This window comes from Ranitomeya variabilis, chromosome 2 (genome assembly GCF_051348905.1).
Source record: "Ranitomeya variabilis isolate aRanVar5 chromosome 2, aRanVar5.hap1, whole genome shotgun sequence".
NCBI classification, from domain to species: Eukaryota; Metazoa; Chordata; class Amphibia; order Anura; family Dendrobatidae; genus Ranitomeya; species Ranitomeya variabilis.
This window is the reverse complement of record NC_135233.1, coordinates 155065716-155081104: the sequence shown is the minus strand read 5'-3', so window position 1 is coordinate 155081104 and position 15389 is coordinate 155065716. Positions and strand designations below refer to the sequence as shown.

General features: G+C 40.7%; 1 protein-coding gene across 2 annotated transcripts in view; it reads right to left on the bottom strand.

Moving 5' to 3' along the window:
- Positions 1-960: 960 nt before the first annotated feature.
- The window catches only part of VTA1 (vesicle trafficking 1), a 321449-nt gene continuing 307020 nt past the window's right edge, over positions 961-15389 (bottom strand). For both annotated transcript variants that reach the window (XM_077283110.1, XM_077283109.1), the window contains exon 8: positions 961-2056. In XM_077283110.1, coding sequence (XP_077139225.1) covers positions 1911-2056 — 146 coding nt within the window. In that variant the 3' untranslated portion in view covers positions 961-1910. The remainder of the gene's footprint in view (positions 2057-15389) is intronic.

Sequence of the window (15389 nt, the reverse complement as noted above, 5' to 3'; positions counted from 1 at the left end):
TTCTGACCAACAGCTGGATCACCCAATTAGGCAGCGGGGATCTGGCTATCAGAATGACCCTGGAAGTCCCGCCCCATCTACAGAGCTGACCAGAAAAAATGTTCTGTCAGATGAGGCTTCTGAATCCCCAGCAGGGGTGGTCTGTGAACGCACTGTGCTGAAGAGAACAGCGCTGGGCACAACAGGCAGTTAAGTTACAATTACCTACCTGTTAGTGCTTAGATACATTTTTTTTAAATAAAGTCCCAGATACTCCCTTTAAAAGTTTTTCCGTTCATTTTATAAAAAAAAATAACACATTATGATGTAACGATATGGGCAGTATGGTGGACTTGAATCATGGGGGTACTGGGCTCAAGTCCCATTTAGTACAAAATCTGCAAGGAGTTTGTATGTTCTCCACATGTTTGCATGGGCTTCCTCCAAGTTGTCTGGTTTTCTCCCACATGCAAAAGACATATTAATTTTACTGAGCAAATAAATATCTCCATTGAGTATTCATTATTTAATCACATCCTTGTACTGACCAGATCAATGGAATTTCTCTAAAATGGACTTTTAATCTTGTATATGTTAATAAATTAATAAAAGTGCCATAGTCATATTATTTCTTGGTGGTATATCCATTGTTTCTCTGTGTAGGCGTTATACACAAATATCAGGCAGTGTGTAATGAAAAAACAATATACTCCTCAATATAAACACTTTACAAGTATGGCTCTCGTCTATGCACTTAGTGTAATAATGGAGAGGTGTCCAACATGGCCTACCCTGATCATATTCTAGATGATACATTACAACACGAGTCTGTGATTAGTCAGTGTACAAAGAGAGAAGTAGTAGGACGATGGAGCCTGCTAAGTTTTAGAGTCATCTGTAGTGTTATGCCTACTAAATAGGCTAATTTGTGTGTCTTGAAAAAAAAAGTTCAGTGAACAAAAACTTTGAGACGATAAAATATCTACTTAATCAATTTATTCTAAATGATATCTAACAGATACATGCATTAAAGCCATGCGCTTGTAATTACAATTCAGACCTCATTTGCTCTGTAAACATTAAAGTGGTATAAACACCTCTGTCACCGAGCCTGAAATACAAAAAGGTTGAGTAGAGTAAAAGAAACCACTCACACATCCATTATTGATAGGGTCATGTCAAGAAAGACAACCATACAACCTAGCAATAAAGGTCAGTTCAACTGTTCCAAATCTTTTCACCATTCCTCGTATGTAAAATAATGCAAAAACACCAATATCTGGAGTGATAGGAGAAGTCCTTTTTATAAATACAATATTCAGTAACTACTTTCAATTAGTTTACTGGAGGAGAAAAAAAAATCTGGGTTATTTTTCTTGGAATCGACCCTGCACCATATTCTAAGTATATTTAGATATTTAGTGCTTTAGATCATCTTGCATGTCTTACAGAATTGATAAAGGCAAAAAAAGAGGTTCAAGAATTGCAAATTCAAGAGTTGAGTGAAGACCTTTCCAATGCATTTTCAGACTTCAGGGATGTCAGGCTATATCAAGACATTTTATTTAAAGTACTAGAGACAAAATGAATTAATTTATAGATATCTCGGTCATCATTAGAAACATGTTGAACATTATGATTGTGCAGATGTAGTAGAAAGGAGTGCTTTTTGGGAAGAACTTTCTTACTCAGAACTTTAATCGTATCCCATGCTGCACTTCACTGAGCCTATAAAGAAATATTAACCAGTTTTGTAAACAATTTAATGTAGGAGCATTATCATGTCATCTCTGACTAGAAAAATACCAGGTTTTAAATAATGCTCTTAGAGGGTTAAAACTGAAGTCATCATTGGCATGTTGTTCACAAGACCAGGGGTATCACAGCACATATGGAATCACTGGATAGAACCCAAGAAGAGCATGGTATCATCATTCTCTGCCCGCTGTAAGCAGCTTCAAGGCTTTCTGAAGGTTCTCTACTGCAGTGTTCACATCTTCATACTGTAAGGCGCTACCAGCGTATTTGCAGTATTTCTGGGCCCTGGCAAAGTCTTCAGGAGTCAACCGGGTCCCACCTAGAAGTAGATTGAACATACATTAATAGTACTTTTCTTGATTTGCATAATTTGTTAATCTTAAAAAGGTTCAAATATCTGTTTTAATTCATTTCATGATCTATCTTTACAATGGTAAAACTGTTTTTTTTCTATAACACAGCTCCAAATCTTCTGTCCCACAATTACAACTAATCACCAATCCACAGGAGAGGTCATAAGTGTCTGAATTCTAGGGGACCTCCACCGATCATGGAGATAATGACTTTCCGGTGTCCTCCGTCTGATTGGAGCACTAGTCACACACATCCATCCATCATCTATACGGCTTACAGATATACCAGATTTCTCCAGGAATCTCCCATAAAGGCGGAGCATGTGCCTCTATTCAAATGGCAGACCTAGGATCCTGGTTCTCGAGAATGGTGGGACCCATCACCCCCCGAGTACTCAGGCACTTATCACCAGTCCTGCTCTCCTGTGGGGATTAGTCAGTTGTGACTGTGGGACATCTTTTGAAATTATTAAAATACAAAAAAAACACCACATTTTGTATACATATTTATTAAATTAGGTCATCATTCATGGATACTTAGTAGCTTGCTGCATATTGCTCATCCGCTGAACTAAATCACAGCACTGAATGGTGGAAAGGTGTCATTTAAAGCTTACTAATTACCTTTCTTTTTTCTAACCCCTCCAGTACTCTGAGTTCCCATTTATTTTTTTGCTTTTTTTCCTCCCTTTCTTAACAAAGCCATAACAGTTTTATTTGATTTTTTCTGTCCACATAAATGTATGAGGGCTTGTTTTTGTGGGACATTAAAACGAGAAAAATATTCTAAGTGCAGTGAAATTGCAAAAACTATGCAATTCCATAATTTTTTATCTGTCATCTATCATGTTCACTATATGGTAAAACTGACCTTGTAATATGATTCCCTAGGTCAGTATGAGTACGCAGAGACAGACATGTATACTGTTTTTTTTTTTATTTAGAAAAAAAAAAAATAATTAGATTTTTGTCTTTATTTTCTGAGACCTGTATTTTTTTCTTTTTTTGTGATCTGGGGCTGTGATGGCTTAGTTTTTGCATTCTGGGCTGACATTTTTATTGCCATATTTTGGGGAAGATATGGTGTTTTGATCGCCTCTCATTGCAATGTTGTGGTGGCCAAAAGTTATGATATACTTTACATTTTGATATATTGGACATTTCTGAATGCGGCATGAAAGGGGCATTTTGAACTTGTGTTTTTATTTTTTTCATATTTCTTTTTTTAAAAAACTTTTTACAGACTTCAATAGTCCTCTTAGGACCAGTCGCCTGTGCTACACACAGCAGTGCCTCAGCAATGGGCTGGCGTTCACAGGAGGATGGTAATGACAGGCACAGGCGTTATCAGCAGACCCTAGGCTGTAATAACCCATCGGCACCCTACAATCACAGGGGCGCCGATGGTGGAATTCAGGGTGCGCTATCGGTCAGCACGTGTAAAATCCCGCTGTCAGTGATTGTCAGCACATGTAACTGGTTAACAGCGCTGCTGCTCTTATAGGCACTTGATAGCCGATTTTCCAATGGCTGAGGTTTTTGGCACAAGGTTAGAGAAGGCTGGATTAATTTGCATCTTGCACTTGGCCTTTCCTAACGATGATGGTGAACAAGCCATAACCCTAAGAAGCTAATTATGACCTGGAACCTTGGTCAATGTTATCTTAGCATACAAATCTCCAAGAGTGCCCAAACTTTTGCACCCACCCATTTTCCTTTATTTTAAAATTTTGAGAAATTACATAAATAAATGTATTTTTTTTTCTGCCTAAAATACAAAGGAAATGTGTCATCTTTAACTTTAGGCCTTGTAGAGATCATTTCATCTTCAACTTGCTTAACTGTTCACAATAACAGTAATTTTGACCAGGGGTGCCCAAACTTTTACATGTCACTGCATTTAATCTCTAGTGTACCTCCATTCCAGCTCTAAATTACTGCTAAGCTATATTTTAAGTATGATCAAGCAACCTGCATGTTTCCATCATAAAGACACAAGAAATTCAGAAAACTTTGTGCACTGATGCCGATGTGTTTGTATGTAAACATTTGCTCTTCACTCTCCATTAACCTTTCAGGAGATTACTGCTGGTTTGCTCTTTGTTTAACAAGGCATAACCATATGGTCTTTGTTACAATGATGATTGCAATTAGCTTGCTAATTCAGTTCAAAGTTTGTGCTGACTTTTATTAAATCCACATTATGTGATTCAAGGAGTTATCTGACATCTGCATTTACTATGGAGGTAGAGACAACTAAGAAGGTCAATGTACAGTTAATCAGGCGCTAATGAAAGGCTAGAACGGTTGAGTACTGATTAAGTGCAATGAATATCACTTGCTTAGATCAGTCAATGTAGGTATGTGATCTTTGCTATCATCACCTAGGCACCATGGCTTTGTCTCCGTGCCTCTCTCCAGTTACAGAATGACTTTTAAAACATAGATGCTCATATTGTCTACTTTTCTTTTAAAATGAGAAAGCCAATACCTTTGAGAAAGGCTTGTCCTTCAGGTGTGACAGATGAAGGCAGCTTTTATTCTCTAGTAAATGTAACAACCCACACAGCTCTGCCATGTGCGCAAGACACGACGCCCTAAAGCCTAAAGGGTTGTGAACAGATCCAATCCAAAGTGTAAAGGAAACTACATAAAATGCTCTATGCCCACAGCCACAATGTCCGTAACATGCAGGAAAATGATTGACTGCTTAGGATATTTGCATTGAAGGGGCCTTTGTGCATCTATGGAAAGCGCTCTAGGCTGATTATCATTCCGGTCTTTATGAAAAATTATTGCTAAAATACAATATATCCTTGTTTCCACTGCAAACCTTAGTTTGGTTGCAATGTTTTTGATAGATAATCGATTATAACAGAATGATGTAAAAGTTTTCCAGCCACCGACTGATACATGGATTACTGCCCTAAACCATAACACTTGCAAATATCTTCTGAGTACACGGAGCAACAACGCAGCTAATTTTCTGTTTCAGTAGACGCATTTAAGGCTACAAAACGAGAAAGATCATATGTAACGCTTTGTATTAATTCTGGAAACTTGGCTCATTAGTAGTCAGCTTTCACAGCACTGTACTGAATAACTTACCATAAAGAAGTCTCAAAAAGAACCAAATATTCATATTTTCACATTTTAGCTTACTCTTCTAAATCATAGTAGTAGGACTAAATGTGATATCACACAGGCTTCTACGTAGCTCAGATACAAACGCTGTTTGCTGTGGTCCTCAATAACCATTTTCTTTACCTTTACTTAACAATATAGAGCGGTTGGGTCAAAATTTTCCTTTAAGCCTAAAAACTTCCTATTTTAAGCAAGAAAAGAAAAAGGAATAAGCATTATATGATACTGATCTACAATACCAGACACAGCCTAAGACTAGAACAGCTTTATGTTTTTTTATTAATTTTATACAACCCGTTTATTGCCCCTGAGCCATAAAGTAAGGTTGCCCTACTCCTTGAGGTATAAGGTGGTTTGCGCGTTTCATCTATGAAATGTATACAGGTCCTTCTCAAAAAATTAGCATATAGTGTTAAATTTCATTATTTACCATAATGTAATGATTACAATTAAACTTTCATATATTATAGATTCATTATCCACCAACTGAAATTTGTCAGGTCTTTTATTGTTTTAATACTGATGATTTTGGCCTACAACTCCTGATAACCCAAAAAACCTGTCTCAATAAATTAGCATATCAAGAAAAGGTTCTCTAAACGACCTATTACCCTAATCTTCTGAATCAACTAATTAACTCTAAACACATGCAAAAGATACCTGAGGCTTTTAAAAACTCCCTGCCTGGTTCATTACTCAAAACCCCCATCATGGGTAAGACTAGCGACCTGACAGATGTCAAGAAGGCCATCATTGACACCCTCAAGCAAGAGGGTAAGACCCAGAAAGAAATTTCTCAACAAATAGGCTGTTCCCAGAGTGCTGTATCAAGGCACCTCAATGGTAAGTCTGTTGGAAGGAAACAATGTGGCAGAAAACGCTGTACAACGAGAAGAGGTGACCGGACCCTGAGGAAGATTGTGGAGAAGGACCGATTCCAGACCTTGGGGAACCTGAGGAAGCAGTGGACTGAGTCTGGTGTGGAAACATCCAGAGCCACCGTGCACAGGCGTGTGCAGGAAATGGGCTACAGGTGCCGCATTCCCCAGGTAAAGCCACTTTTGAACCATAAACAGCGGCAGAAGCGCCTGACCTGGGCTACAGAGAAGCAGCACTGGACTGTTGCTAAGTGGTCCCAAGTACTTTTTTCTGATGAAAGCAAATTTTGCATGTCATTCGGAAATCAAGGTGCCAGAGTCTGGAGGAAGACTGGGGAGAAGGAAATGCCAAAATGCCTGAAGTCCAGTGTCAAGTACCCAGTCAGTGATGGTGTGGGGTGCCATGTCAGCTGCTGGTGTTGGTCCACTGTGTTTCATCAAGGGCAGGGTCAATGCAGCTAGCTATCAGGAGATTTTGGAGCACTTCATGCTTCCTGGCACCTGCTCACAGTGCCAAAACCACTGGTAAATGGTTTACTGACCATGGTATTACTGTGCTCAATTGGCCTGCCAACTCTCCTGACCTGAACCCCATAGAGAATCTGTGGGATATTGTGAAGAGAAAGTTGAGAGACGCAAGACCCAACACTCTGGATGAGCTTAAGGCCGCTATTGAAGCATCCTGGGCCTCCATAACATCTCAGCAGTGTCACAGGCTGATTGCCTCCATTCATTCCAATCGCCACGCCGCATTGAAGCAGTCATTTCTGCCAAAGGATTCCCGACCAAGTATTGAGTGCATAACTGAACATTATTATTTGATGGTTTTTTTGTTTGTTATTAAAAAACACTTATTTGATTGGACGGGTGAAATATGCTAATTTATTGAGACAGGTTTTTTGGCTTTTCAGGAGTTGTATGCCAAAATCATCAGTATTAAAACAATAAAAGACCTGACAAATTTCAGTTGGTGGATAATGAATCTATAATATATGAAAGTTTAATTGTAATCATTACATTATGGTAAATAATGAAATTTAACACTATATGCTAATTTTTTGAGAAGGACCTGTATATGTTAAAAATGCACAGAAGTGCACAGTAGAACAGGATGCAGTTTTGCCGTGTAGTACCGATATAGGTGCAGTTGCACCATAATGGTCACTGAGGGCCTGAGAGTTGTCCACCCTATCTTTACAGGAACAAGTGAGTTGGCAGCAGGATTTTGAGAGACTTGCTAATATAGATTATAAATGATCCTCCTGGACTTGTTGCTGCAGCCTTCTTCACCTGTCCAACAGACTCCTCCGAATATACAGTGCTTTTCATGCACAGTGGCTTTAACACCTTAATTCAACATCATGTTCATGGGATTGCAAAATGAGGGGCTCAAAAGCTCTGTCACATGAAGCAGGTACTGTAAATATCCCCCATCTAATAGCGGCAGTTCAGATCAATCTGAATTTGTCACCTACTTTTTCGTATGTAAGCTTCGGCCACAGCCATCAGGGGCTTATCTACAGCATTACAGAATGCTGTAGATAAGCCCCCAATGTAACCTGAAAGATAAGAAAAACAAGCTAGATTATACTCATCTGGGGGGGCGGTCCAGTCCGATGGGCGTCGCGGTCCGGCGCCTCCCATCTTCATGCAACGACGTCCTCTTCCTTGCTTCTGTCGCAGCTCCGGCGTAATTCTCTGCCCTGTTGAGGGAAGAGCAAAGTACTGCAGTGCGCAGGTGCCGGGCTTCTCTGACTTTCTCGGCGCCTGCGCACTGCAGTACTTTGCTCTGCCCTCACCAGGGCAGACAAAGTACGCTGGCGCAGGAGCCGCGGCAAGAAGGAAGAGGACATCATTGTATGAAGATGGGAGGCGTCGAACCAGGACCGTGACGCCCATCATACCGGACCGCACGCCCAGGTGAGTATTATATAACTTGTTTTTCTTATCTTTCAGGTTACAGCAGGGGCTTATCTACAGCATTACAGAATACTGTAGACAAGCCCCTAATGGCGGTGGCCGAAGCTTTTATATGAAAAAGTAGGTGACAGATTCCCTTTAAAGGAGACGCACGTTGGTGCTCTTGTGCACTGGCTCCCTTAGGCGACAATTACTGCCATCCTGTGAAGCTCATCTATTTGCTGAGCTTCAAAAGGATACCAAGATTTACACTATATACTGGAATACTGTGGTATTGCAATACATGTTATTAACAATAGAACGTTTGCAGGTTCAAGGTCTATAAAGGTGTTGAAAAAGTAAAGTAAAAAAATAATTCAAAAAATATATATAAAAAAATATTAAAATTCAAATCACCTCGCTTTCCTCAAATTAAAGATACAGAAATAAAAATAGAAATGATCATAAAAGTACAATAAAAAAAAAATTAGCCCAGTCAGTAAGACACAGAAAAATCAAAACAGAATTGCAGTTTTTCGGTCACCACCCCGCCCTAAAAAATTCCATAAAATCAGATAAAAATATTATTTTTACAACTCACACAGCATCATTTATAGGAAAATGAAGATGTTACAGGTCCTGGAAAATAACAAACTGAATTTATTTTTTTTTCCTCAGCCTAAATTTAGAAAAAAAAAAAATCTATACATATTTGGCATCACTGTATTCATACTAATCTGGAGAATCATGATTCAGATTAAGTTTTACAAGGTAATGCAGACCATTAAAAACAAAACCCCAAAAAACATGGCGGGATTGCATTTTTTTCTCCATTTCACAGCACTGGGAATTTTTCCCCTCCCGTTTTCCAGTACAGTGAATGCCCCCGTTATCTGGTACATTGTTAAATAAATGGTGTCAAAATTACAACTTGTCCTGCAAAATACAAGCCTCATATGATTCTTGGAAGAACAGGAGTAAAAAACAAAAGTGCAAACACAAAAACTAGCTACGAAGAGAAGGGGTTAAACTGGATGGAGAGGTCTCATCACATGTTCCTCCATTAGAAGCCATCTATCTGCAGGGTGTAAGAAGCTGCAGAGTTAGGCGGCAGTCACACTATTAGCATGTGGTCAGTATTTTACATCAGTATTTGGAAGCCAAAACCAGGTGAGGAACAATCAGAGGAAAAGTATCATAGAAACATATGCACCACTTCTGGATTTATCACCCACTCCTGGTTTTGACTTACACATACAGATGTAAAATACTGACCAAATACTGCTAGTGTGACGGCAGCCTTAGAGAGGAGGGTAAGCATGCTTTCTTTGTTTCTTCGGTCAGCATCCCTTTCCCACTAGGAAAACTTTTCTTTAAGTTCTCTTGGGGTACGTGCCCAATGTCTGTAAACACTGTGGGTTGGACGCTGCGTACATCTACAGCGTCCAGATGTTACAGCATAGTGGATGGGATTTCAAGAAATCCCATGCAGACTATGCGTGCTGAGATGCCTGCGGATCACCTGTGGAGACGGACATGTGTAGCATATTTCCAGACTGCAGCATGTCAATTTACCTTGCGGAGATGAGAGTCTCCTCAAGATAAATGTCACCCACACAATGTATTGGATGCGGTGATTCTACACGGTTCAATGAACACATGCAGAATCACCTGCGTTCAATAGCCGGCAGCGCATTGTACCCAGCGGACATATGCTGCGTCCAAAGCACTGCTGATTCCTGAACGTGTGGACATACCCTAATAAATATGTATGGTTTTTAGAGGTGAACGACACAAAAATAAACTTAAAAATATCAGTAGCTTAAGCAGCCTTAACGCACTGCGTCAGCCCAAACACCAGAACTCAAAAAATTGACTGAACACAATTAGACCACCAAGCACATAACCATACTTACAATACAGAGTATGAAGAACCGCACCTACAATGCTCCACGATAAAAGACAAGAACACTATTCATCAAGTGACAACCATTTTTTTTTTTAGACCAGTAGTGATCACGCTCATACATGCAGCGTCAGTCTCGGGGAGTAAAAAACTACAGTAACAGACTTAGGCCATGTTCACACCTTCCTGGCCAGCATTTCACATCAGTATTTGTAAGTCAATATCAAAAATGGACAAAGAATGCAGAAATGGTGAGGTCTATTACACTCTTTTCCGCTTATTCCACCCCTGGTTTTGGCTTACAAATATTGATGTAAAATACTGGCCAATATTAAATGTGCAGGTTTTTTTTTTTAGCAGAGTCTTTCCAAAATCTACTCAAAAACTTGGCATTTCTGCTCCATTAATGCTCTAAAAACTCATTTAACACTGAGTCTCCACAACTGATTCTGGTGTCTGATATTGTCTGCTGCGCTGACATCACGTGGACAGCATGGCAGCCAATCAGTATATGGTCATATGGTCCAGTGTTTCACAAACTCCAGTCCTCACAGCCCTCAACAGATCATGTTTTCAGGATTTTCTTACTATTGCATACATGAGAGAACTTGTTGCAATTTCTGATGCCTTAATAATAGTTCCATAACCTGTGCAATACTAACAAAATCCTCAGAGCATGATCTTTTGGGGGCTGTGAGGACTGGAATTTGTGAAACACGGATTTAACACAAACTGCAGCCTTGGGACAGAAGTATTTTGAAAGCGGAAAACCTAATTAAGCTGTCATTTGTATGGTCTATAAGAAAATCAACAAAAAGCAGAGCTTATCTGTGCCTGTCCACTTTGCATCAAAAGGGGGCTCATAATGAGTGGTTCTCCAGATGTATGGATCAGCTTCTATCCTTATTACAGAGGCAGATTGCAATTTCCGATACCCAAACTTCAGTTGCCACATTCTTGTGAGGGTGCCCTCCAAACTGGGGTCTGGCCTTAATGTCCCTACCATGCTTCTTTGCATAGTCTGCCATCCTAACATGGATTGTTTACGTCGGCATGACGGACACATCAGGGGACTTCTAACAAAATAAAAGGGATCATAGGGTCAGAAGGACAAATAGGTTATTGGTATACTCTTACGGTCAAAAAGTTTTCTACTGCCTGTAAATCTTGGGTGACCATTTCCACAAAACATATTGATGTGGCAAAGGTCCAAGTTCTGTGTTTGAATTATTTGGGCTTGCAAAGCTTGTGAGCAAATAGGTTGATGTATTTCATCCAGTTAAATTAAATCTTGTGGTTGGTACAAATTAAAGTCCTTTCATGGGATTCCCATTTCTGCTTTGTCAGTGTGTAAGAAAAGAGATTTAGGACTTGTGACTGACTGTTGGGTTGCTGCATGTGAGAGTGGGTTGGTGATTGTTCCTCAGAGGATAGGCTGGTGTTTCTTCAAATGAATGGACCTTCCAGCCTCACTGCTGGTTTGTTCTTATAGGTGAACTCACAACATCTGAAAAACAAGTTGTTTTATATGCTCAGTTTGCACTTTGTTACTCTAGTAAAACATATCACCCAACAAACATTTCCTTTTGGGAACATAATGAACAATTGTTTAGATAACTTTCTTTTATGATGCTCACTCACATTTTAGTACACAGTTATTCATCTTTAGAAAATAACTGTGTACCTAACTTACCGTATATACTCGAGTATAAGCCGACCCGAGTATAAGCCGAGACCCCTAATTTTGCCACAAAAAGCTGGGAAAACTTAATGACTCGAGTATAAGCCTAGGGTGGAAAATGCAGCAGCTACCGGTAAATGTCAAAATTAAAAATAGATACCAGTAAAAGTAAAAATTAATTGAGACATCAGTAGGTTAAGTGGTTTTGAATATCCATATTGAATCAGGAGCCCCATATAATGCTCCATACAGTTCATGATGGGCCCCATAAGATGCTCCATATTAAAATATGCCCCATATAATGCTGCACAAATGCTGATTATGGCCCCATAAGATGCTCCATAGAGACATTTGCCCCATATAATGCTGCACAAATGCTGATTATCGCCCCATAAGATGCTCCATAGAGATATTTGCCCCATATAATGCTGCACATGGCCCCATAAGATGCTCCATAGAAATATTTGCCCCATATAATGCTCCACAAATGCTGAATATGGCCCCATAAGGTGCTCCATAGAGATATTTGCCCCATATAATGTTGCACAAATGCTGATTATGGCCCCATAAGATGCTCCATAGAAATATTTGCCCCGTATAATACTGCACAAATGCGGATTATGGCCCCAAAAGATACGCCATAGAGATATTTGCCCCATATAATGCCGCACAAATGCCGATTATGGCCCCATAAGATGCTCCATAGATATTTGCCCCGTATAATGCTCCACATATGCTGATTATGGCCCCATAAGATGCTCCATAGACTATTATGCCCCATATGCTGTTGCTGCGATTAAAAAAACCCAAACAATCACATACTCACCTCTCGTTGCTCAGGTCCCCGGCACTTGCTATAGTCACCTGTCCCCCGATCCACCGCTGGGCGCCGCTGTGTCTTCCGAGTCCTCAATACTGACTGTTCAGGCAGAGAGCGGCGCGCACACTAATCGCGTCATCGCGCCCTCTGACCTGAGCGTCACTGCAGGGGACGCAGAAGACACAGAGGCGCCGATGGTGGAACGGGGGACAGGTGAATATCGCGCAGTGCCCCGTCATACTCACCTGCTCCTGGCGCGGTCCCTGCCATCCCCGCTTCTCTGGGGGCTGACAGCTTCTTCCTGTATTGAGCTGTCACATGGTACCGTTCATTACAGTAATGAATATGCGGTTCCACCCCTATGGGAGTGGAGTCGGGTCCATATTCATTACTGCAGTGCGCAGGCGCCGGAAAGGTCAAAGAGGCTCGGCGCCTGCACACTGCAGCACTTTGCTCTGCCTTCAACAGGGCAGACAAAGTACGCCTGCGCTGGAGCCGCGGTGTGAAGACCAGAAGAGGATGCCTTGGAATGAAGATAGGAGGCGCCGGAGCGGACCTGAGACACCCATCGGACGCGGACCACAGCGGGACCGCCCCTGGGTGAGTATAATCTAACCTCTTTTCTCCTCTTTCAGGTAACATCGGGGGCTTATCTACAGCATTACAGAATGCTGTAGATAAGCCCATGATGACGGTGAGCTTACCTCATCATCGATTTTGGGGGTGACAGGTTCCCTTTAACACCTCTGTCTGTCCTCATATACATTATCATAGTCTTCAAAACAAACTTTCTTGAGAGGCTAGTTGACTGGCACCTAACTGGAAATAAGAGGCGTAGGTGCAAACAAAACAGCAATTCAGCACTAGTACTGTAAAAATAAGATTAGTTGCTTTCAGTAAGAGTTGGATCGGAGCCCTGTGTATTTTTCATAGAATCAGTTTTTCAGCTGTCTTGGCTGCTCAACTCCCAGCAGGTAGAGAAGCACACAGGCGGTTCTATATTACATGCTTAGATGTGCAGGCGCACGCAGGTCAGTAAACAAGCTTTCAGGAATGTAAAAGACACATCTCGTGTTTTACAAAGTTGCAGAAAGTATATGTATTAAATAAAGGTTTTTTTGGAGACTAATTATGTATATGAGAACAATATATATATTATATGTTTAAACTGAGGCGTCTGTTTTGATGCTTGCCCTTCCACTGTTGCAGAACATTTATGCCACTTAGACTGGGGCATGACTTCATACTATACATGATACACTAAATGGACAAAAGTATTGAGATGCCTACATAATTCACCTACAGAAACTTATGAAGGGAGTTGAAGCTCCGAGTTGCCAAGCGACAGCCTCAAAATCTTATTGATTTAGAGATAATCTGTAAAGAGGAGTTGAACAAAATTCCTTCTGAAATGTGCGCAAACCTCATAATCAACTACAAAAAACATCTGGCTGGTGTGCTTGCCAACAAGGGTTCTGCCACCAAGTATTAAGTCTTGTTTGCCAGAGGGATCAAATACTTTTTTCTCACTGCAAAAACAAATAAATGTATATAATTTATACAATGTGATTTTCTGGATTTTATTTTTGATATTCTATCTTTCAATGTTAAAATTAACCTACTCTTAAAATTATAGCCTGTTCATGTCTTTGTCAGTGGGCAATCTTACAAAATCAGCAAGGGATCAAATAATTATTTCCTTCACTATAAATATGAATAGTGTCACGATCCCACCAGAGGGTCGGTCAGCGGACGGCACGACACACACAACGGGATGGTATAGGGGAGATGAAGGACCTTCTGATAGGGAATGAGGGATGGTCACCTCCTGCTCAAACCTGAGCCTGTCCCTGCACTCCCCTAATGCCCTAAGTGGGTCCTTCCCCCACCGCCATCAGAAACCTTGTCCCTCACTGCCACTTAGCACTTCCCTGACTAGTGCACTGGCCAGCAAGGGCGCTAGCCTCACCACTGCAAATGGTACAGCACAGGGGACAGTGACAAACATGAGACGGACAAGGAATAAACACTACACTTAGCTTCCAGAATCCGCTGCCATGCTCCTCACCAAAGATAACACAGAAGCAGGACTCCAAACTCCAGAAGTAGCTGACACCAGAGAGCTGCAACTGCAAGGCTGCTTTCCATAGAGAAATTCTATCACCAATAGTCAGATGATGCATCAGGTGACTATTTAAAGGATGGTGGGAGTGGTCACCACCCACATCTGCTGACCTAGCAATTCTGCAACTGCAGTACACAGCCAGCAAGGGAAACTGACATTAACCCCCTGCTGGCCTGAAAAGAAAAAAGCTTAATTTAAATCATAGTGGAACCAGAGCTGCCACGCATCCAAAAATGGATCGTGACAAGCAGTGCCTGAATTCAATTAAGAAAAGCCTATTACATTACATTAGGTACCCTTTATGTTTTTAACTACTCATTATGTATAGGGAAAAATTCCAACACTAACATTACTGCAGTTAACTGTAGCTTATTCCATTTACTAATATCAATAATGCAAAAAACTTACAGATGCAGCAAAATTTTACTTAACACAAATAAGGCAGAACTGGGATATCATTGGCAAAAAAGTGTAATTTGTTACGTAACCTGACATTTGTCAATGGCTTTGGCAATATTAAATTATCTTACTCGTCTTAAGATAATAGATGATGCATAATTAGTCAAGTTCAGTTGGCTACATCTTCATCTTTAAAGGGAGTGTCAGCACAGAATGACTGCTCAAACCAAGCACAGGCGCTCGGTGCATTATGGTGCAGCCATTTCTATACATCTTGCCACCTGCTTGGTTTACATCTATCTCCTCCCTTCTCTGGCTGTATGAAACCAGAGCTGTCAATCAAATAAGTGGGGATGAAGATTTAGGAAAAACTGGCAGGTGGGAAGGTATATTTAAATGAATGGCCTCGCAATGGAGCACTGAGCGGCGGGACTTAGTATGAATGGT